Source organism: Vidua chalybeata, chromosome 15, assembly GCF_026979565.1.
Source record: "Vidua chalybeata isolate OUT-0048 chromosome 15, bVidCha1 merged haplotype, whole genome shotgun sequence".
Classification (NCBI taxonomy): Eukaryota; Metazoa; Chordata; class Aves; order Passeriformes; family Viduidae; genus Vidua; species Vidua chalybeata.
Genome location: NC_071544.1, coordinates 14,876,949 through 14,897,665, shown reverse-complemented (window position 1 = coordinate 14,897,665; position 20,717 = coordinate 14,876,949). Strand labels below are relative to the sequence as shown.

General features: G+C 62.5%; 1 protein-coding gene across 3 annotated transcripts; it reads right to left on the bottom strand.

Moving 5' to 3' along the window:
- Positions 1-248: 248 nt before the first annotated feature.
- Positions 249-15,852, bottom strand: CPLX2 (complexin 2). Of its 3 annotated transcripts, XM_053956917.1 has the most exons (5): positions 15,704-15,851; positions 11,112-11,209; positions 2,506-2,613; positions 1,840-2,015; positions 249-1,668 (listed from the first exon to the last, which is right to left on the bottom strand). In XM_053956917.1, exons 3-5 carry the CDS (start codon positions 2,534-2,536, stop codon positions 1,471-1,473), a joined length of 405 nt encoding a protein of 134 aa, XP_053812892.1. In that variant the 5' UTR covers positions 2,537-2,613; positions 11,112-11,209; positions 15,704-15,851; the 3' UTR covers positions 249-1,470. The 3 variants fall into 3 exon arrangements, with proteins under 3 accessions (XP_053812892.1, XP_053812894.1, XP_053812893.1); XM_053956919.1 differs by lacking the exon at positions 11,112-11,209 and having other exon boundaries at positions 15,704-15,852; XM_053956918.1 differs by lacking the exons at positions 11,112-11,209; positions 15,704-15,851 and adding an exon at positions 4,675-4,737.
- Positions 15,853-20,717: the final 4,865 nt, after the last annotated feature.

Below are 20,717 nucleotides of genomic sequence, written 5' to 3'. Positions count from 1 at the left end.
GGGGGAGAAACCCTCACGATATGTCTGGGACATCCCTTTTGTCCCAGCCCCAGAGAGGACAGATGCCTGTGGAGGAGGAAGGCAGCAGGAATGAGCAGGACTCTGGGAGCCACATGTGGCTGCTTCCTGCACCTGTAGAGGCCTGGCTGGGGGCCAACCCACATGTGATGAGCTGCAACCCTGAGGTTGTGGGGGTGAGGGAGTTGATGTGGGGGCCCAGGAAAGCAAGGGATGAGAAGAGGCTGGAGCAATGTACAAATCCCTTTATTTTATTAGTTCGTCAAAGACTAGTTCGAGCAGGATGGTCACAGCATGTCTGTGGGGCCCCGAGCTGCCCGCCATCTCCTGGGAGGGCCCTGGTGAGCGGCTGGGGGCCGTGGCTGAGGAAGCACAGGGAAGGGGAGCACGGTGTGGCAAGAGACGGGCTGGGATGAGGGCGTGCCCCTGCCTCCCCCCGTTGGGGTGCAAGCAGCGGCTCCGGGGACATCCCAGGGCACTTGCCCAGGGATCCCTTCCCAGGCCCAGGGACCCATGTGTCCAGCGTCGGGTGAGGGCAGCCGGGTACTCCCAGCCCAGGACTGGCTCAGCAGCTCTCGGCCCCGCGCTGGCTTTATTGCAGGGGGCAGAGTGGGGGTCCCAGCAGCACGGCGAGGGGCGCCGCGGGTGGCCCCCGGGGACAGTGGGGACTCGGGGGTGGGAGTCTGAGCAGCGGACACGAGGACGCATGGAGCGACGGGGCACACCCTGGCACAGAGACACTAATGCGAGGACGGGGGCCAGCGGGGCCAAGACACAGACGAGCGAGCGGCGGGGACGGGGGGACGAGGCAGGGGGGCCCCTGCCCCGCGCGTGCCTTTGTACACGGTTGGCGGAGCGCGGCGCCCGCTCCTCCCGGTGCTGAAGTATTGCAGTCTAACTGATATGGCTTTAACTATGGGGCCAGAGATGCGGGGAGGGGGTCCCCTCCAACCCCCCGATGCAGGGGCACACCGGGCAGCCCCGGGGGACCCCCGTGCCCGACGACTGGGGATGGGGGAGCTGCGGGCAGGGCGCCTGGCTTTGTGCTTTGGGCTTGGCCCAGGGCGGGAGAGGAGCAGGGGGATGGCAGTGTTGGGGACGGGGACAGGCGAGCAGACGCCTGCTGGGGTCCCCTGGGAGAAGAGAAGGGGCAGGGCAGGGGGCACGAGGAGCCACCCCGGGGGGGCTGGTAGGGCCTAGCCTGCCGCGAGGTTACATCAGTGCATTTGGTCCCGGTTCGCCCTGTCCGGCCAGGGCTGCTCCCCTTTGGCATGGCGGGGGGGCCCTGCCTGGACGGGACGGGGCGGGCTTTTGGTCTGGTTGGGGGACAGGGCAGGAGGGGATGGGAGGGGGTGTGGGGACACCCTCTCCGGAGCCAAGGGAACTGATGGAGGAGTTGTAGGAGAGAGGGCGCCCGTGCCCCAGCACCCTATGGCAGGGTTGACGGTGCTGTTACTTCTTGAACATATCCTGCAGTGGGCCGGGCAGGTACTTGAGGACGGTGTCCAGGATGCTCTCCTCCTCCTCCTCTTCCTCGTCCCCACAGCCTGCCGGGATCGCCTTCTTGGGGCGCGTCAGGCTGCCCTCACACGGCTGCTCCAGAGCAGCTTTCTCCTCTGCTTCCTTCTCCTCCTTCTTCTTCAGCCCGTACTGAGAGGACACAGGCTCTCAGCAGGGCAGGCAGTGGGCACTGCCTGCGCTGTGCCCCGTGCCCATTGCCACCGACTTGGGCCACCCTCCTCCCGGCCATGCCGGCTCCCTGTCCCAGCCCCACCCCGGCTGCCACAGGCAGGGGCGGGCACAGGGGGGGTGTGTGCCCACCTTGTCACGGATCTGCTGCCGGACTTTCTCCCGCTCCGCTTCCATGCGGGCGTGCTTGGCTTTCCGCTCCTCCTCCTGCTGGCGCAGGGCCTCCTGCCTCTCTTCCTCCTTCTTCTGCGCGTCGGGGTCCTTCTCCTCCTCGCCCCCCAGCATCTTCCCCATGTCCTTGGTGGCCCCTGTGCATAACGAGATCCTTGGTTGGTCCTCAAGGGTGCTGCAGCCTGGTGCTGCTGCCAAAGCCCCTGCAGCAGCAGGGAGGGCAAGGAGGCCCCTGGCAAGGAGGACGTGGGACATCCCCAGGGCCACCTGTGTCGAAGTGGGCTGCAGGCAGGCTCGGGAGGCAGTGGGGATGGGGAGTGCCACAGGCTGGCTGTTCTGCCCTCATTCAAGTGTCAGCTGGGGGAGATGCCAGCAGCTCCTTCTTCAGCACCCAGGGGATCTGCAGGGGAATCCCACTTCGTGGCAGAAGAGGCAGGATTCCCCAGCCAGCCGCTGACGGCACTGGAAATGGGAAATCTGGAGGACTCCAGCAGCACCTCCCCACTGCCAGTGGCTCTCTGTGTGACTCTGTCCCCTTGCCATGTCCCTCCCACTGTGCTACTGGGGTTCTGGGCCAGCATTGCTCCCGGAGAGGGGACCCTTGAGGGGGGAACAGCTCCCACTCACCGCCCAGCGCTTGCTTCATGACGAAGTCCATGGTGCCGGTGTGTGCGTGTGGCTAGGCCAGTGCCCAGCGCTCATCCACCGCTGTCTGGGCTTGCTGACCTGGGCCACCTGTGCAGGCAGAGAAGGACAGGACATTCTAAGGTTCCCTGCTGCCCAGGCTGAGCGGTGGAATGATCTCTGGGGCTGCGCTTTGCACTCTCTGCATCCTCAGCGCAAATACCTTCCAGGATGGGCAGAGGGAGGTTCTGGGGTCTTCAGGCAGAGAGTGACTGCCTGCTCCCCTCAGCCCCCTCCTTACATCCCTTCTTGCCTTGAGAACCTGTGGAGGCACCAAGGCAGGGACTCCAGAGGGATGTTCCACCTCAGCACTGCCCTTGGTGTGGCACCAGGAGCCCTGGTGTGCTGCTTGGGGGCTGGTGGGATGGGGACCCACCACGCCACCCATGCACTGTGTGCCCCTGCTTTGCGGGAGGGAGTGACAGACCTTGTCTGGGGGTGCCAGGGTGGCACGGCCGGACCCGGGGTGCTGTGTGTGCGCGTGTGTCTACGGCAGCGCGAGCGCTCTGCAGAGGGATGGGGAAGAGGCTGTTGGCGGGCTGCGGCAGTGCTTGGGGGCTGCAGGGGTTGCAGGCGGCAGCCTGCGACTGTGTGTGTGATCCACGCGGGTGCTGCGGGTGGGTGACACCGTGCAGGGGCACTGCCTGTGCAGGACGGAGCGGGTGCGCGCCGTGTCTGCGCACGCTGCGCGTGAGCTCTGCGTGCAGGCTGTGTTTGCTCCAGAGGTGTGTTTGCGGGTGCCTGCAGGCTGTGTTTGCATGCGGGGTGCGTGCACACACGCGTGTGGATAAGTTTGTGGGGCTGCAGATTGCGTGTGCCCTCGTGGTGTGCGGGTTTGCAGCCTGTGTGCAAGCTTTGAGCGTGTGCGAGTTTTGGGGTCTGCGGGCTCTGCGGATGTGTGTGCACGCAGGGTTGTGGGCTGTGTCTGTGTGCTGGCTGTTTGTGCTGCGGGTGTGCGTGTGTTTGCACACTCGGGGGGTGCTGCAGGATGTGTTAGTGTGAGTGTGGCGGGGTTGTGTGTGCAGGTCCGTGGGTTTGCAGGCTGCACAGGGGGCTGTGCACGCAAATTTGCAGACTGTGTCGCGTGTGTGTACGTGTGGGGGTGTTGCAGGCTGCTTGTGTGCTCTGTGTGTGTGTGCATGCGGGGGATTACAGGCAGAGGGTGTGTGTGGGGTTGCCCGTGCCCCCCACGTGCCCCGTGTGAGTGGGGTGCTGCAGGCTGTGCTCGGAGCCTGGGGGTGCAGTTTGCAGCGTGTGTGTGTGTGTGTGTGTGTACGTGCCCGGTGGGTGCCGCAGCCCAGCGGGTACCCCCACCCCGGCTCCCCAGAACCCCACTGGGGCTGGGGGCGCTGCACGAGCTGTGACCCCGGGAAGTTTGCTGCTGCCAGCCCCCGGGCACCCCGCGACAACCCGGGGTCTCCTCCGGGCAGTAGAGTGCTGAGCCCTGGGACTGCAGCGGGGGCTTGGGGGGCACCGGAGACGGGGGAACACCGGAGAACACAGGGACACGGGGGCCGTAGGCAAGCACGGGGAGTACCGGAGCACTGGGGTCGCGTCGCGGGGGGGGGGGGAGGGGGGGGCTTGTAGCGATAGCGGGGTACGTGGGAGACATCGGGAGGTGCACGGGCGGCGCAGGGGGAACACAGCAAACGGAGGGAACACCGGCAGGCACCGGGATACCGGGGCCACAGGGGCTGCAGAGACGCAGGAGACACGGGGGGGCGCCGGGAAGGCGGGGGACAGCGGGGACACGGGACATAGCGGACACCCAGCATGCGGGGGACACCGGGACTGCAGCGGGGTGCGGGACCCGGGGGGCGCGCCGCCGTGGAGGGGGAAGGGGGATGGGGCGCAGGCACAAGGACGACCAGGGGGGAACCCGGGTCGGAGGACACGCACCGGGGCCGCAGGGGACACCGGGGAGGAAGGGGAACGCGGGGACACGGGGAAGGCGGGACCGCGCGGGGGGCGAGGGTCGCGCCGGGGACGCGGTGCCGCGGGGACCCCTCTCCCCCCACCCCATCCCGGTGTCTGCGGCGCGGGGCCCCGCCCGCCGCCCGGGGCCGCCCGGTGCCGCAGCGGCGGCGCTGTCCCTTCAGCACCGGCACTCACCGGCTCCGCCGCCGCTCGCCGCTGCCGCCGCTCCGCCCCGCCCCGCCCCGCCGCGGCCCGGCCCCCTCCCGCCCCCGGCGGCACGCGTGGGCCCGCCCGGAGCGACACCCCCCGCCACCGCGCGGACCGGCCCCCCGCGGGGGCGGCGGGATGCGGGACCCCTCCCGGGAAACGCCGCACGACCCCCGGGAAACGTCCCGGGGAGCCCCGCACCGCTCGCCAGGCTGCGGACGGGGCCCCCTCGGACGCCACCCCGCGCTCCCGCAGCGGAGGGACGGGGCAAGCGCCTCCTGCGCGGGGTTAATGATTCACCGCCGCGGCAATTAACGGGCGAAACGAGGCAATAATCAGCCGGAGGTGCCCCCAGTCCCGCACTCCCCGGCTCCCTCACTCGACCCCCCGACCCGCAGCTCCCCGGCCCTCCTCTGCAGCGATGCGGGGCGGCTGCGGGAGTTTAATTAAAGTCCCTGATAAATCATGTCACCCTCCCTCCCCCTTCCGCCAAGAGCTGCCGCTCGGGGGCCCTAGCTTTGGATTTTTGGTGCTGTTCCCCCCGCGGAGCTCCCAGAGCAGGTTTGGGGTGCTCAGAGAGGGGATGCCAGAGGGAGTCTACGGTGGCATCGAGGATATGATGCCCACGGAGCTCAGAACCCCCTTCAGCGAAGGGTTCCCGGGCAGGAAATGGGGTGCACCACCCTGCCTGGCCCCCCTGCACTTGCCCGAAGGGAGATGGGCTCCTGCAGCCCCTCCTGTGTTCCTCCCCTGCAGTGCAGGACAGGACTCCCCGGGTCCTTTGTCCCGATGCATAAGGGACGGTGTGTGCTCCTCAGAGCGGCAGCCGGTGCCTCCTAATTAATCCAGCTCTGGGATCTCAGAGACAAGATGAGCCCCGTGCGAATCACGTTAGTGGTACTTGGAGCCGGGCTTTGGGATAGCTGGTGTTTAATGGTGAGGCTCTGGACTAGCAACCTGTGGGGGCCCAGAAGGGTGCTGGAGAGGGTCTGGGTGCGGGGTCCTTTCAGGGATGTCCCCCCCTAAACGTGGGAGGCTGCAGGGAGCTGGGACAGGCTGCAGCTGCCCCCACAAGCCCCTTGGGGTGGGCTGTGGAGATGCTGCCAGTGCTGCTGGGGCTGCTGTGGGAAGGCTGGGGGTGATGCAGGATGTGGGGCAGGAATGGGGGGGGGACATCTTGCAGCCAGGGGGACCAAAACTGGCTTGCAAGTGCCACCTCCACACACAGAGATCCACCGACAGATCTGTGTGTGCGCACCCGCTGCCAGCTCCAGCTTCAACGCACCAGCTCCCCCAGACAACTCCCAGCACAGAGACAGCACATCAGGGACTTGTCCCTCTTGTTCACCCGCTCTCACTACTCCCAGAAACACCCCCTGGCACAATCCATCTCCGCCAGCCCCGAGCCCTCAGCCTGGCATTGACCAACAACTCCTTTTTCCACCTCCAAGGCAAAAAAGCCTCCTGCCCTCGTGCCCAGCACCGCTCTGGCTGCTGGCAGCTGGTGGGACGGGCATGTGGGCGGCAAGACAGGCCTGTGCTTGGCCCGCCCGTCTGTCTGTCCGTCCGTCCGTCCGTCCTGCGGCAGCCCTGCTCCGGGCGTTGACGTCAGCGCTCCCGGCAGCCGGGCGGTGGGCGGGCGGCACCGCTCCTATTGTATTAAAAATAATACAGCGGAGCACAAATTCATTACAGATAAGTGTGACAGCCAGGAGGAATTAACGAGCCCGTCTCTCAGCGCCTGACAAACGCCTCCTTTTGTTCCTGGGATGGGTCCTTGAGTCTTTCAATCTTTGGAGATGCCTCGGCTCATTAAGCACATCCTCCTCCAGTAGATCCCAGTGTGCCAGAGAGGACTGCTCCCAGTATCAGCTGGGGCCAAACTGGCAGGGACATCCCTTGTGCCAGTGCCCAGTGCTAAGTCAGGCTTGCCTTTCTTGGGAGTCAGTGGCCAGGGGTACTGTCCCCAAGCACTGTCCCCACGTGGGGTGTGGGGTGGCCAGGGGGAGGTGGGCGAAGCAGCCCCCGTCCCTGCTGCTGCGGGAAGCACGAGGCTCGTGTGAGCTGAGGCCACCCGCCCCAGCACTCCAGCTGCCAGTGCCGGCAGTGCAACCACAGCTGCTGGGCTGGTGGGCACCCTGCTCTGCCCTGCTGGCCAGGCTTCCATGGGAAGAGCAGCCACCAGCCCTGGGCATTGCCTCCTGCCCTGCACACCCCTGCTGTGGGACAGAGATGGATCCAGGGGAGCCCCACAGTCCCAGAGCTGAGCTAGCTCCGGCTGGTGTTTGGGGGATGCTCCTGGTGCTTGTGCCCAGTGTGGGCACTCCTTTGGGCCCAGCTGTTCCTTGGCATCATCCTGCGCAGTGTCACCTGCTGGGTGGCTGCCTGGAGCTGCTGGGGGAGGCAGGAAGGGAAGGGATGTGGAGAGGTGTGAGGGGCTGGGTAGCAGCACCGTAGCCAAATGGAGGAGGAAGCTCTGAGCACCGCCAAGCCCTGCGAGTCGCCTCTGTGGAGTTAGCACAGGTGCCAGGGCCCCAGCACTTCCGTGCTCCACTCCACGCTGGCGCCCAGGGAGGGAACGGGGCTGGCTGGTGCCACCACATCGGCCACAGCATCTGCTGTCAGCAACGCCTGAGTGGCACCTGCCTGCTGGCATCGTCCCCATTGTCCCCTGACAGCCAGATCGGGACCCTGCAAGGTCACAGCCTCTGCGGGCCCTTGCAAAGCTCCCGGGCAGAGGGAATACCTGCACCCATCCCTGCAGCACTGCCAGCCTAGCCTGCTGTCACCCATTAGCCCCGGGCAGTTATTTCACTTATCCGCCCCACAACATCTTTGTAGAAAATAATTATTGGTCCTTCTCATTGCACCGAGGGATTAAAAGTGGTTAACTCCATTTCCAAAGGCTTTGTTATGTTGGTTTTCCCTCAGCTGCTGCACAAGGCGATTTCCACAGTGCCACTTAGGCAGCTTTTATCAGGTTGTCTTCTGGAGGTAATTGGGTTTTTCAGGAGCCTGTTTAAAATTCGTAACCCAGCCTCTTAAACAAAACAAAAACAGCAGCGGGGAGAAGAGGAAGAGGCAGCACGAAACATGCAGCAGCTGCAGCCTCTGAAGAGCAGCTCTGGTCCCTTGGGGCTGGCACCCGGCGGGGGCAGGGACAGGGGCAGGCACCAGCCGTGCTGTGAGATCAGTCTGGAGACAGCCCCTCCAGCTCAGCGGCTGAGCACAGACTGCTCAGGGACAGGGGGGACCCGGCGTCACTCCCTCATGCTGTGCTCAGGGCGAGGAGAGCCTGTGGTGCTCAGAGCCACCCACATCCAGTCCCTGGGGATGCCGGGGCCACCACTCTGCCCCTGCAGCAAGTCAGAGACCCCCCAGCACACGTGAGAGAGACCCCAGCACCCACTCAGCCGTTGTCACACCCATGCCAGACACGGGGTGCGAACGTGGTCTCACCCTTTGCTCAGCACTCGCCGGGAGCCCTGCGGCTCATGCCATAGCTTGACCCCCACTCCACCATGAAGCTCCCAGCTGTGGCAGCAGCACCGTGGCAGGGCCCCCTGACCTCACGAGAGAGGGACAGAGCAAATGGGTGAAAACCACCCTTATGGGGTAACTTCTGCTAGCCCCAAGCCCTGAAGGTCTCCCTGGCTGTGGGCTTTGCTGGCTGGCTTGGTGGGGGATCCCGCTGCCCACCCTGTGCACCCCTGCAGCCAGAGGGGCTCTGGGCCGACACTGCGGCTGTTGCTGCTCCCCTGCATCACGACACGGGTCCATCTGCATTACTGCCCATCTGCACTGCTGCCACAGCCCTGTCACTGTCACTCTGGCTGACCTGAGTCCTCTCCTCGTTGGACACGGGGTGCATTGTGCACCCCCAGCTCATCCCTGTCCCCCTCCGTGCTGCGGGGTGCAGTGTGGTTTGGGGAGCCAGTGGCTGGCAGGGAGCTGCCACAGCAGATGGTCGGTGGGGCTGGATCACGGAACTGCACGCCCGAGGGCTGTCCCCGGGGGGGTCATTCACAGGAGCCCCGTCACGCACCTGCTCGTCCCAGCCGCGCCTGGAGCCGGGAGGCTGCGGCTGACTGACGGAGGGATGGGCTGAGGAGAGGACCGAGCCCGTGGCTTCCAGCTGTTCCCAGCATGGCGGCGTCCCAGGAGGATAGCAGAGAGAGAGGGGTGCTCCCAGTGCTGCTCAGCCCCCCAGAGCTCCCCAAAATTGCCATCTACGCCTACATCTGTGTCACACAGTGATGCAGGGGCTGAATCTCCCAGCGAGACCTCCCAAGGGGACAAGGGACTCAGCTCCAGGCTCCAGCTAAGAAGACTCCAGAGTGGCTGGGATGTCAGCCATGGTGTGACCGAGCACCTTGGCTTTGCCACCGCTGCTCTGTGCCCTGTGATGTGGAGCTCTGCTCACCCAACACCCGTCTCAGAGCCACCCAGAACCCCAAGGAGCCCACATGAGCGCTGGGGCACGCTGGGATGGACCTGTGAGTGCCAGGGGGACCCTGCTGGGATGGACCTTGCCACTCGAGTGCTGCAGTGGTGACTCCTGATCCCCGCAGCTCCTGACTCCCAGCGTGTGTCCGGTGCCTCTGTGCCGTGCCTTATTAAACAGAGGCGCTGCAGCCCCTCACTGTTTATCCTGGTGTGCCTGTGTGGGGACAGGCTGTGGTGGCTTGCTGCAGACTCAGCTGCCAGCAGGTCTGGCCAGCTCCCCAAACAGGTTTATGACCCCTGGCATTACTCACCTGGCCACTTCCAACCCCCCATCCTGCATAGGATGGATCCCACCTCCCTTAGGAGCAGACACTGCGTTCACCTTGGTGCTCTCACCTGGGCTGCCCGCGCAGCAGGTACAACATTTCCATCCCCATCGCCTCTACAAGGGCACACTGGCGCCGAGTCCACCCCATCAATATTTATGGCAGGCACGCACACCCGCGCAGCTCTGCAGGGGCCGGTGCGGAGCCGAGCTGGGCGCAGCACACCAGACACTGCTTGGGAAGCAGACAAAAGCCCCCTGAGCCCCTGTGCTGCCTCTCCAGCGCCTCACCCTGTGCACACGTGGATTTTCATCCTTGCCACACTGACAGGGCCTGTGCAGGCACCAGTGACTGAGGTGGTCAGGACTGTGTGGGTAGTGGATGCACAAGGATCATCTCCTGGCTCTGTGTCAGCATGGGATTTGGGCACCCACTCCCCACAGAAAGCCTCAAAGTGGTTATACCCACCCTCATTTCACTGACAGGAAAAAGACATGAAGGACAAGGGTGTGACTGGCTCGAGGCTGGGCATCCAGGTCCCAGCAGAGCAATGGCAGCCCCCACCTGTCCCCTCTCCAGCCGAAACTCCCTAAAAAATGAGACCCTTGGCACTGCTCCCCTGAGGTTCAGCCTCATGCTGATAGAGTGTTGCTTTTGCAATGATCCTGAAGGCTCTTTGGGGCACCTGAGTTGAGGACAGAGATTGGGGTGTTTTGACCCCTCTCTGTACCACCAGTGCTGGGGAGTGGGAGGCAGTGAGGAGCAGGGATGCTTGACCCAAACTCCCAGCCTGGCTCTGGGAGAGCATCTGCCTTCTGTGGGGGAAGGGCTCATTGCATCCCGTGAGAGGGGGGATTTGGGAGCCCAGAACACCCCATGGCCTGGGCAACAGAGCTGGGTAAGGGGGGCAACACCAGGGACACCCTGATGGCAGCAGATGGCTGCATGGTGGGGGGCTCCATGGCAGCGTGGGGGGGACATCTGGGTGCTGGGCTCGGGCCAAGCTGCAGCTCGGTGGGAGCAGGATGAGCCTGAGCTGCCCTGGCCGGGGAGGTGGGGACACCAAGGAGCAGCTGGGATGGGTGTGGGGCTTGCTGCCCACCCCAGCTGAGACTTCCCCCAGCCTGCCTGTGCTCGGGGTTTGGATTTCTGCTGTGGCATGACGCTGGACAGGCACCATGCTGCTCCAAGAGCTGCTGGGGCTTGGGCCAGAAAATTCATTCTTGGCTGCTTTCAGAGGGGTTTGGCTCGTACCTTTCCCATCTGGGGGCTTTCAAATGGAAAAAAAAAAAAAAAAAAAAAAAAAAAGAAGAAAGGAAAAAACCCCTGGCCCTGTGCCACCTCCACAGTCACCATCACTTGCCATGGTCTCCAGGTGGGACCATGCCCAGCATTTGCCAAGAGCCTGAGCTGGTCCTCACTCCCACGGCCTCTGCCTGGTCCTGAGCTGCTTCAGGTGCCACTTGCCTGCATCAAAGTGTCACCAAGATGAGACCCCCCCCGCCCCATCTTGGGTGACCTGACTGGCTCCACTGAGGCAGCCCCAAGTGGTACCTCTGAGCCTCCCCATCCGTCCCATGGCTGTGCTGTGCCCCCCACACCACGGGGAGTGAAATGGCCCCCCAGCCCCCCAAGAGCCACAGAGCTGCCTACCTTGGTGTGTGCAGCACCAGGAGTCTGCTGCTTCAGCACCTAACGCAGGGGGACAAGGACCTCGTGGGGGTGGCTGGGCATCGCAGGGAGAGCAGGGCCTGGAGAGACACCGACAGCGAGAGCATGAGTGCCTTGGAGGGGCCACAGCACCCGGTGGCATAGACAAAGTGGCACCACTTGATGGGGGGGCAGACAGAGCACACCACTGCTTGCTGCCCTCTCCTCCACCTGGGTGGGTCTGTGTGCTCCCTGCATCCCGATCTCCAAGGATGGGAGCAACCTGCTGCCCAGAGCCACCATCTCCCTGCAGGTGGGAGCCCAGCAGGGTGTGCAGAGGGTGACAGGCTGCAGGAGGTGGCAGCTCATCAGGTCATCTCCTGGATCAGGGGCACCCACTCTGCTTGCTGGCAGAGGGCTCCTGGCCATCTCTGCAGGTACCTGGCAGTTCAGATGCCTTCATTAAAAATTTAGAGGGCTCTCAACTCTTTCAGGGTTTTAAAATTTCACATTAGCTCAGCCTTCCTTAGCTTGCACATGATGAATTTCTTCTTTGGAGAACATAATGGCAAGTTAAAACAAGCCACCAGACAAAAGTCCTTGTTCAGACTCAGCAACTGGAGGAAACCTGATGTTGCTTTGGTCTCCCCACTCATGCTGGACCTCAGGAAACTTCTGTCTGAGGATCTCATCCCTTCCTCAAATGTCCTTGAAATCCCCCTGTGATGCCTGTGGAGATGCAGGGGGATGCTGGCCTGGGCAGGGGCTGTGCAGGGTCCCTGGGTACCAGGGTTCTGGGTGCCACGCTGGCAGTTTCTGGGGTGGGTTGTCCCTCTGGTGCGGCTCATGTCACTGTGACATGTGTCATGAGCATGATTTCTCCTCTTCAACTCGAGGAGCAGGTTCCTGGGGAAGTTACAAATTCATCCTGACTTCAAGCAAAGGCTTTTCCTCTACCCTGGGGAAGGAGGGAGGCTTTGGCAAATTGGAGATAAATAAATGACCCAGGGGAGCCAGGGGAAACACGGGCAAACACCGACGCTGTGCAGGAGCAGGGGCTGGGGTGGATGGAGCCTGCATTTTTAAAAGCTTTACAGAGCAGGGATGCCTCATTCCAACCCTGGGAACAGGAGACACTGACAGCCCCTGGGAACAGGGTTTGGGGAGGTTGGTCCCAGTGGGACCTGCGAGGAGACCCCAGAACGGTGAATGGTGCACTGGGAAATGCAGTGCTGAGAGCTCAGCCTGGAAAGAGCTCAGCAGCAGCGTGAAGGTGACCTTTGCTGGGGACAACCACTGCCTCCTTTGGGATGTGGGAAGGCTCTGGAGCAGGATAGGACAGGCTGCAGAGAGCTGCAGGGATGTGCTCCTAGGGGCGTCTGGTTTCCAGACAGCGCCGTGCCAAGGAGACAGCTGGGCTGGGACAGAATCAGATTGGCTCTGCTGGCCATGGCCTGGGGTGCAGATCAGCAGAGATTTATCTGCTGAAACCCCAGAGGGTGGGAAGAGCAGGAACACCCTGCCCAGGCACCTGAGAGAATGCAGAGAGAGTCCTGAGGGGTGCTGCTCCCATCCCTGCAGGGTATTTTTATTTCAGCCAGACCAAAGAGTTTTTTTTATCTCCTTTGTGATAGGCAGAGCCTGCCAGTGCCATGAAGATGCATCTCACCTGGGCAGCTGCACTAGCTCACTCTGTCTGTCTGTCCAGGCAGCCAGACACCTACCACAGCCAAGGCAGAGGACAGGGAATAGCAGAGCAGGGTGATGGTGCCTGAACACCCCCAGCTGCAGGGACAGCAGTGCCCCCAGCTTCTGGCAGGGATGTTTTGATCCAGTCTGGACATAAGACACAGTATCCAGGGAAAACTTAATGCTTGAGATGAGACATTAGTGAGTCCACAGCTCTTCTGCTTTGGCACATCCAGCTCTCAGCACCCTGCATGAGTAGCTGAGCTTGTCCAAGTGTCTGAGAGGAGGGGAGGCTGGGGAAGGAGGAGGGTGAGCAGTGAGGTGCATGGGCTAAGAAACTCAGGGCACATCTCAAAGCACTTCCCCTGCCTAAGGGAGATGCTCCTGGGACCTGCAGCAGTTTCCTGTCTGGGCAGCAGGTGAGAGGGAAGGTTCAGAGTCACAGTGTTTGGGGAAAGCGCTGTCTGTGCTGGCAGCTGCTGTGCTGGTCTCACACAAGGGTGCAGAGGACTCGGGGTGCCATGCCACACTGGGCAGCCCCCAGAGGCATTCCCCAGTTGAGGTCTGTACCTGAGCTGACCTGCCTTGCCTTCAAAAAGCAGAGATCCTCAGCCTCAAACATCTCAATACCTCTTGCACAATTCCTCCTGCCTCAGACTGGGGCAGGTCTGGGTCACACCATTGTGGGGCTCTGGGATTTGGCTGAGATGAGCAATATTTCTGAGCCTCTGGTGACTGTCACAGAGGGGCTGGTGACACCATTTAGGGACGGATGGACCTGCTGGTCTGGCTGTGTGCAGGAGGAGCAGGGTAGTGCAGAACAACACAGCAAAGGTGACAGTGGCTCCTGGCAAGGCACAGCCTGGAGAGCCCACAGCTGGACAAGGGAGATGGTCTGGGTCTCTGCAGGCAGGAAGGCTCCGTGGGACCAGGAGAGGCAGAGGGGAAAGCTCCTGGGACGAGCCAGCAGAGAGTGCTCAGGCTAGAGCAGCCCGCAGGAGCACAGCTTGTTTACCCTGGCTGAGCAGGCCTGATTGCTCTCTATAAATACACCCGGAGAATAAACACCGGGGAGGGAGAAGGATCATTTAAACTCCAGGATGATGCTGGCATAAGAACAAATGGGAAGGCCTGGCCAGGAACACAGAGGCTGTGGGCGAGAGCAGAGATCCTCTGGCCACGGGGAAGATCCTCTGGGTCCAGCCCTGGCTGCTGGGGAAGTGTGTGATGCCCAAGGGCTTGGGCTTGGTGCCAGTGGGAGAGGCAGCAGCCTGGGCTGCAGTGACCATGCTCTCCTGCCATACCAGACCTCCAGAGCTCCAGGCCACAGGGGAACATGGGTGCCCGGGGGTAGGAATGTGCCACACTGCCAGTGATCACCGCCTCTTCCCCAGGACTGGACCTCTGCTGGGACTTCTCATCTCCAGAGCTTAAACCAGGCTGGGCAACTCAACACAGCTCCTCTTGGCTCCTGATATGGGCCTGGTGGGCTTTGCCTGGCAGCAGCCTCTGCAGAAACCCAGGGAAGAGCCAAGGTGTGAACCACAATCATCCTCCAGTGCTGTGAGGTGTTCCGAGCTCTGTCTGCTCAGGGTCATTTCAATACTAATGTCATCAAGCAAGGCAGTCGAAGAAACAAACACTCGGCCCACAGCCAAGTGAGACTTTGAGACATTTTTCTGTGCCAGTTTGTCTCAGCTGAGCCATCTCCAGTTTCCCCAGGAGGGTGAGGGTAAGACACTGTGAACAGTGCTACTGGATGGGGACTGAGCTCCTTTGTTTCCATACTGGAGCCTGTCCTGGCACCCCTTGGGGTCCTGCAGCCTCCGAGGCACAAGGGCAGGTTTGGCAGGGAGGACACTTCTCTGCTCCCTGAGCCCAGCCCATCCTTCCTCATCCTCGATTTGCCAAGCCCAGCACCTCAGCTTGACTCGAATCACTCCGGTTCCTTCACCAGCCCTGGCCAGCAGCTGGTGGAGCCTGACTACGGAGCCTGGCTGGTTGCAGGGAGAAGCCCTGAGCCCCGAGCCCTGTTCTGAGCGACGGTGCCAGCCCTGCTTCTCTGCTCTGACTCACCACACTGCCAGCCTCGGGCAGTGGCTGCCCGGTCACGCTCGTGCCATGCGGGTGGCACTGCCACCGCGTGCTGCCAAGGCCTGGGTCGCGGCAGCCACCTGCCCTTGTGCTGCAGCCGTGGTGCTGGGGACACGGCGGGGAGAGGGGCTGGAGTGTGGGGCTTAGGAGGTGCCTTGTAGGGACAGTGCAGAGGGGAGACGGGTTGAATCTCAGGGGACTGGGAACCGTGAAGCTGGAATGCTCCACGAGTGGTTGGACTTAGCCGTGGAGAGCAGGGTGGAGGAGGGAGCCCCTGATGGGGAGGCATGGGAAGAGTCCGGCAGGCACCGGAGATCCCCACGGCAGAAAGGAGCACGGAGCCTCCCGGCTGCGGGCAGGGGGTGACGGCGGGATCAGATCTCATCCTCTCCCTGCCCACAGCCCCGCTCTGCGGAGCCCCCCCCGCAGGGCATGGCCGGGCACAGAGGGGCTGGAGGGGGTATCCAAAGCCCGGGTCCGGGGGTGACAGCCCTTCTCCTGCCATCCCCTGCACACCGGCGTGTCCCCCCTCCCCAGACCCGCGGGTGGGCAGCCCGGGGGCGCGCCGCTCAGCTCTGCATCCTGCACCCGCACCCCGCACCACCTGCATGGTTCCCCGCATCCCGCATCACCTGCGTCCTTCCCCGCATCCCGCCCCGCATGCCGCATCCCGCCGCTCCGCGGCCGCCGCCCCGTTATATAAGCCGGCGGCCCCGGGAGGCTCGGCGGGCCGATCCCCGCGCCCGTGCCCGGCCCCCCCGGGCTCTGCGGCACGGCGGGCCCGGCACGGCCCGGCCCGGTCCCGCACCCACCTGGCTGGCTCGGCGCGGCTCCGGTGCGCCCCGTCCGCCCCCGGCGCGGAGAAGGAGCCGCCGCCGGAAGGGAGGCGGGAGCCGTAGCGGTACAGGGGGGGCCCGGTGCTGGCTCCCCCTCCGCCGCACGGCCTCCCGGGCGGGGCCGCCTCCGTGCCCGCCTCCGGACCGCCCCGCGCCCCGGGCGGCAGCCCCCGGCCCGGCCTTCCGCCCCGGTACCGGGCGGGTTCCCTCCGGTACCCGGTAATTGCTCCTCCAGTAGCGAGATGCTCTCTCCCCGCTGTTCAACCATCCGCCCCCTGCAACCCGGCTGTGCCCCCCTCACCCCGCATCACCCCCGGTTCGTGGCGTCCCTCCCAGTACTGCTTGTGCCTACAGCTGCACCTCCAGTGCCGTGACAGCCACCCCCAGTACGTGGCCATGTCTTCCAGTACCCCATTTCTTGGCCACTCGTTTCTCCAGTATCCAGCAATCCCCCCACTCCCCGGCCATCCCTCTGGACCCCCCGGACCTGTCCGTTTCCCTCCATCCAGCAATTCCTTCTAATATTTGCTCTCTCTGCACAGGCCCTGGTGCTTCTTTGCCCTCCTGAGTTGGTGATTCCTCTCCCACGGCACTGCCAGCCCCTCCAGAGGAGGGGTCTCTGGACAGGGCACCTCTGGGTGTCTCAGGTGCCAGGAGTGCTCCCCAAATCAGAGATCCCTGTTGCGCAGAGCCCTTGCCCAGGTTCTCTCACAGGGTGTCCTGAGGAGGGGGGTGATGAAGAGCCATGAGCCCGCTGGAGCCTGCAGGGCTCACAGAAAAGCCAGGGGGGAGCAGAGGACGTGGAGGGGCTGCAGAGCTCCATGGGATGGGGATATGGGCAGGCTGGCCACGTGCTGCTGCATGGGGTAGGGAACAGCAGAAGGAGGGAGTGTGAGAAATGCAAGCCTCTTGTCCACAGAGGGTTTAAGAAGCCAAAACTCTGTTTCAGGGATTGGTGCAGAGCACGGTCAAGAGGACTGCAAGATCCCCACTGGCCTGAGGGGCTGGAACTCATCCTCCCCTTGCCCAGTCCCTCTCCACAGGCTGCTCCCTTGTGTTCCTGGCAGGCAGCTGAGGCCCTTTCCCCCCCTAGGTTTTGTTTTGGGTTTGTGGATGCTCAGAACAGCTCCCACCAAGCCCTGGAGTTGGATGCTCTGGAGTTGTTGCTTTCTGGGGTGGGCTCCTTGCATGGCAACTTGTCTTTGCAATCTGTTTGGCCATTGGGATCTCTGATCGCTCTCTGGACAAGGGGGGGTTCCTGTCTCTCCCTCCTGAAAAGAGGGTGCAAGACAGCTGTGTCTTAATGCCCGAGGAGGGCTCAGCACCACGGGCCCGGGGGAGTTTGCTTCTCACATTTCCCACCCTGGGGAATCCTTCCTCCACCAGGCATCACGGCAGGGTCAGATGCGGGTCATCCGGGAGCCACCTCCGGTTATCCCTCCCTGCTCCCGCCGTGCCGCTCGTCACATCACGCAGCAGCTCACTGCACCACTCCTTCTTGCAGGGCTGCTGCGGGATGGAGAGGCTGATGAATAAATCAATCCCCCTCGGTGCTGAGGCTGCAAAACTTGGATGCGAGCAGAGGAGCAGCGCTGGGGCTGGCGACCTGACGGCCGGGGTGGCACCGCTTGTGAATTCCCCCCATGCAGCCGCCGCAGACAGAGCTGCTGCAGCCAAGTGGGCAGCTCTGATTGCCTTCTCGACATGTTTTATTTATCAAAGCGCTCAATGTGCAGCTCTCTCCTGCTGTCCCACATTTTCCCCAGATTCTCCCGCCTGGAAATGGGAGCAGCGGTTTGGAGAGGAGCCGTGGGGCGCTGCTGGCTCCTCCTGGGCTCAGGGGGCAGTGGTCTCTCCGCCTCCCTGCCCTGGGCTTAGGTGAGCCGATGGCATGGCCCTGCCACACGGCTGTCACTCAGCTGCCACCGTGCCGAGTGAGGGGTCCCCTGCTGCCAGCGGAAGGACAGCGCTGTGCGACTGGCCTTTCCCGAGCTCAGGGAACACTTTTAAAGAGCAGCCAGGCTTTTGGTCCTCCTCCTGTGCTTTGCCAAGAGCAGCGGTGTCCCAGGCACATGCCAGGCGCTGCAGGAGGCTGCGGCGATGCCTCCGTGCATGGCAGAGGCTGGCTTTGACCCGCTCCTGGCCAAACTGTGGCCGCTGTCGCCGGCCCATCCTGGTTCCTGCTCGCTTTCCTCCATGGCCTCCAGCTGCCTGTGCCCAAGGAGCAGAGGAGGGAGCTGCAGGGTGCGTTTCTGCTGCCTCGCTGCTAATAAATAAACCCCAGTAATGAGCTGGGCTCTGGCGGGCGGGCAGGTAGTGGCAATAATCCCCCAATTAAGTGGATGAGGCAGACAGTTAAGTGCAGAAAACCCACAAATAAACAAGAAGGAGAGTAATATAGGAGCAGGGAGGAGCTGGTGTCTGGGTCCCTCAGCCTTTCCCCCGGCAGTGCCAGGAGCACTCTGGGAAGTGTAGTTCTGCCTTCATCCTCTGCCGACATCCTCCTCTGGAAGGACGGAAATCCCTAATTTTCAGCCCGTTCCTCCAGTTGCACCAGGGCTGGGCGCCCCATGAAACACCAGGACAGTCAGCCCTGGGGGTGTGGAGGGGACAGGAACGTAGCTCTGACGGGAGCCTGTGTGCACAGAGCATCCCTACCGAGATGGGAGCCCACAGGGCTCCGAGAGAGGAAGCCCTGCCAGGCAGAGAACCCTTGGGGCTGACTCCATGCCACCAGTGTGGAAACCGAGGGATGGAGAGGCTGCAGCTGCGGGATGGCTGCTTTGCCTTCTCACCCCTGCCATGCATGTGTGAGTATCCCTACCCTCGAGCTTCCTCCGGGTGGGAATATCGGCTTGGAGAGCTTGACAGAGGGTACACTGTGGAGGATGGAGCTGTGCAGGGGCCATGCTGGATGCTGGCACAGCACAGGCTTCCTCCTGGAGCCCCAGACAGACACAGAAACCTCAGTGAGAGCAAATGCCTCCCCGGCTCTATCGATCGCGGCCGTGTCTGTGCATGCCTCGTGCTGGACTCACAGGGATGATCAATACTTGTTTTTCTCCCCAGCCTTCACCTCGCTAATGGGAGCCACCAGCCCTGCCACTTCCCCAGAGCTGCCAGGAGGAGATGGCCATGGGTGAGCTGGAGTTGGATCCACTTCTCCTTTGCATTCTTAGGGTAAGAGTCCCCAAGAGCTGCGGTGTTGTCACATCCTGGGACTCTGCCACCAGGCACTGATGAGGCCATGGGGACAGTGGACACTGGTCCCCAGCTGGCACTGGGATAGCTGTGATTAGTCATAAACAAACATTTTGGAGCAAAGGTCCAAGGGCTTGTGGCGTGCTGGGAGTTTGCTCCCTGCAGGGACACGTTTCACCCTTCATGGCAGCCGGCAGTGGCTGCGCAGGTGCAGTGCAGGAGGAGATGCTCAGCTCCACAGCTCTGCCTGTGCCACTGCAGGTGCCTGGGAGGATGTTCCCACCGTGTGTGGGTGGAAGAGGGAAGCCCATGGTGCCAGGCTGCAGTGCCAGGGGACACGATCCCATTCTGCCTGGTGGCAGGGCTGCTGATGGTGGCACCGCGGGGGTTTTTCCTGTGCTGGCAGCAGAGGGGGGACTCATGAGAGGCATAATAATAATCCCCACGTGAAGTATAAGAAAAGAAGCTATTTCAGTATTGCCTCCTCCGCCTGGTGAGCCCACAGCCAGGCCTCTATCAGGAAAGGGAATGCAGATAAATCAGCCATTCTCCTTAGGAATATGAGCTTATACCCCTCATGTGGCACCAGACCTTGGTGGGAAGAGGTGCTGGTTCCTGGTGAATGCTGGGGTACAGCTCATCACAGACACAGATACAGCCTGCCCACCGTCCCAGATGTTGAGCAGGAAGCGCCTGATATCAACTCAGCTGCCTGGATCCCTGTGATGAATTTCCCAGAGAGAGCAGCAATTCCTGGAAATTTTCTTCTCTGTGTCTGTGCACACAGTATCTGGGAGCTGAACTCCTTCAGTGGAGAAGGGAAAAAAAAGAAGACCAAAAGGAAATTGAAGAGATTGGGGTTTTGATGCCTTTTCCTTTGAACACAGGGGTTTGCAGAGCTGGGCAGTGATGGGTGAGGGGCTGTAGGATGGAGCATGCACACTTTACACCATATACACTTGGGAAAGCCAAGCCAGCCTGCATGTGCCCTCTGTCCTGTTTTGGAGGGCAGGAGCTGCCCTTCATGGCAGACTGCAGAAGATTGATGTGTTTTTGAAGGCAAACTGGAGTTTTTGCCCTGAAACGGTGTGGGTGCCTGCTCCGAATGCTAAGCAGCTCCTTGGAAAGCAGTTTCAAAGCACAAAGGGGAGCAGGATGGGGGAGCAGAGCAGTCAGCCCTCTCCTATGGCCCCTGGAGACTGCACTGTCCCTTCCCAAAAGTCACAACAGATAATCAAACTCATAGGAAAAACCTCCCAAGAAGTCTGGCCCATGGTTCTGGGGGTCTGCGTGGTGGAATCCCTCCTCAAGAGGTCACAGCCTCTTCTGTGGTGGCCAAGATCCACTCCTGGAGGATCATTCTGCAGGGGCTGTGGATTTATTTTGCAGGCAGCTGCCACTGGTGGGACTCTCTGTGCTGGTGGGGCAGGAAGCAGAGAAGTGCATGGGACCTGTCCCAGGGGTGTCACCAGCTGGAGCCCTCCCTCATGGCTGCTCCCCCCAGCCACCCCAAAACTCCCACAGCATCAGCACCATCCCAAGTGCCCTTGTTGTGGTGGCACAAGAGCATCTCCTGTGCCCCCAAACTGCCCCCCCATGCCCGGGGGGCTTTCAGGGCAGAGGGTTTGGGATCTGCGGAGTCAGGCCCGAAGTGCTCTCTCCACAGATCCTCCCACCTGCCTCTGCCAACTAATGGAGGTGATTTTCACCTCCTTTCATCTGGAAAACCGCCGGCAAAAGTAATCTAACAACTTCCCTGGCAGCAGGCGCGTTGAAGAGGTTTCTCTCT

What these genes read in the sequence shown, in the direction of transcription:
- CPLX2 (XM_053956919.1), bottom strand. Translation starts at nt 2,536, where the DNA reads ATGGACTTCGTCATGAAGCAAGCGCTGGGCG. An exon ending in CATGAAGCAAGCGCTGGGCG is followed by an intron (nt 2,016 to 2,505) that starts GTGAGTGGGAGC and finishes CGTTATGCACAG; the next exon opens with GGGCCACCAAGGACATGGGG. An exon ending in GGCAGCAGATCCGTGACAAG is followed by an intron (nt 1,669 to 1,839) that starts GTGGGCACACAC and finishes GTGTCCTCTCAG; the next exon opens with TACGGGCTGAAGAAGAAGGA.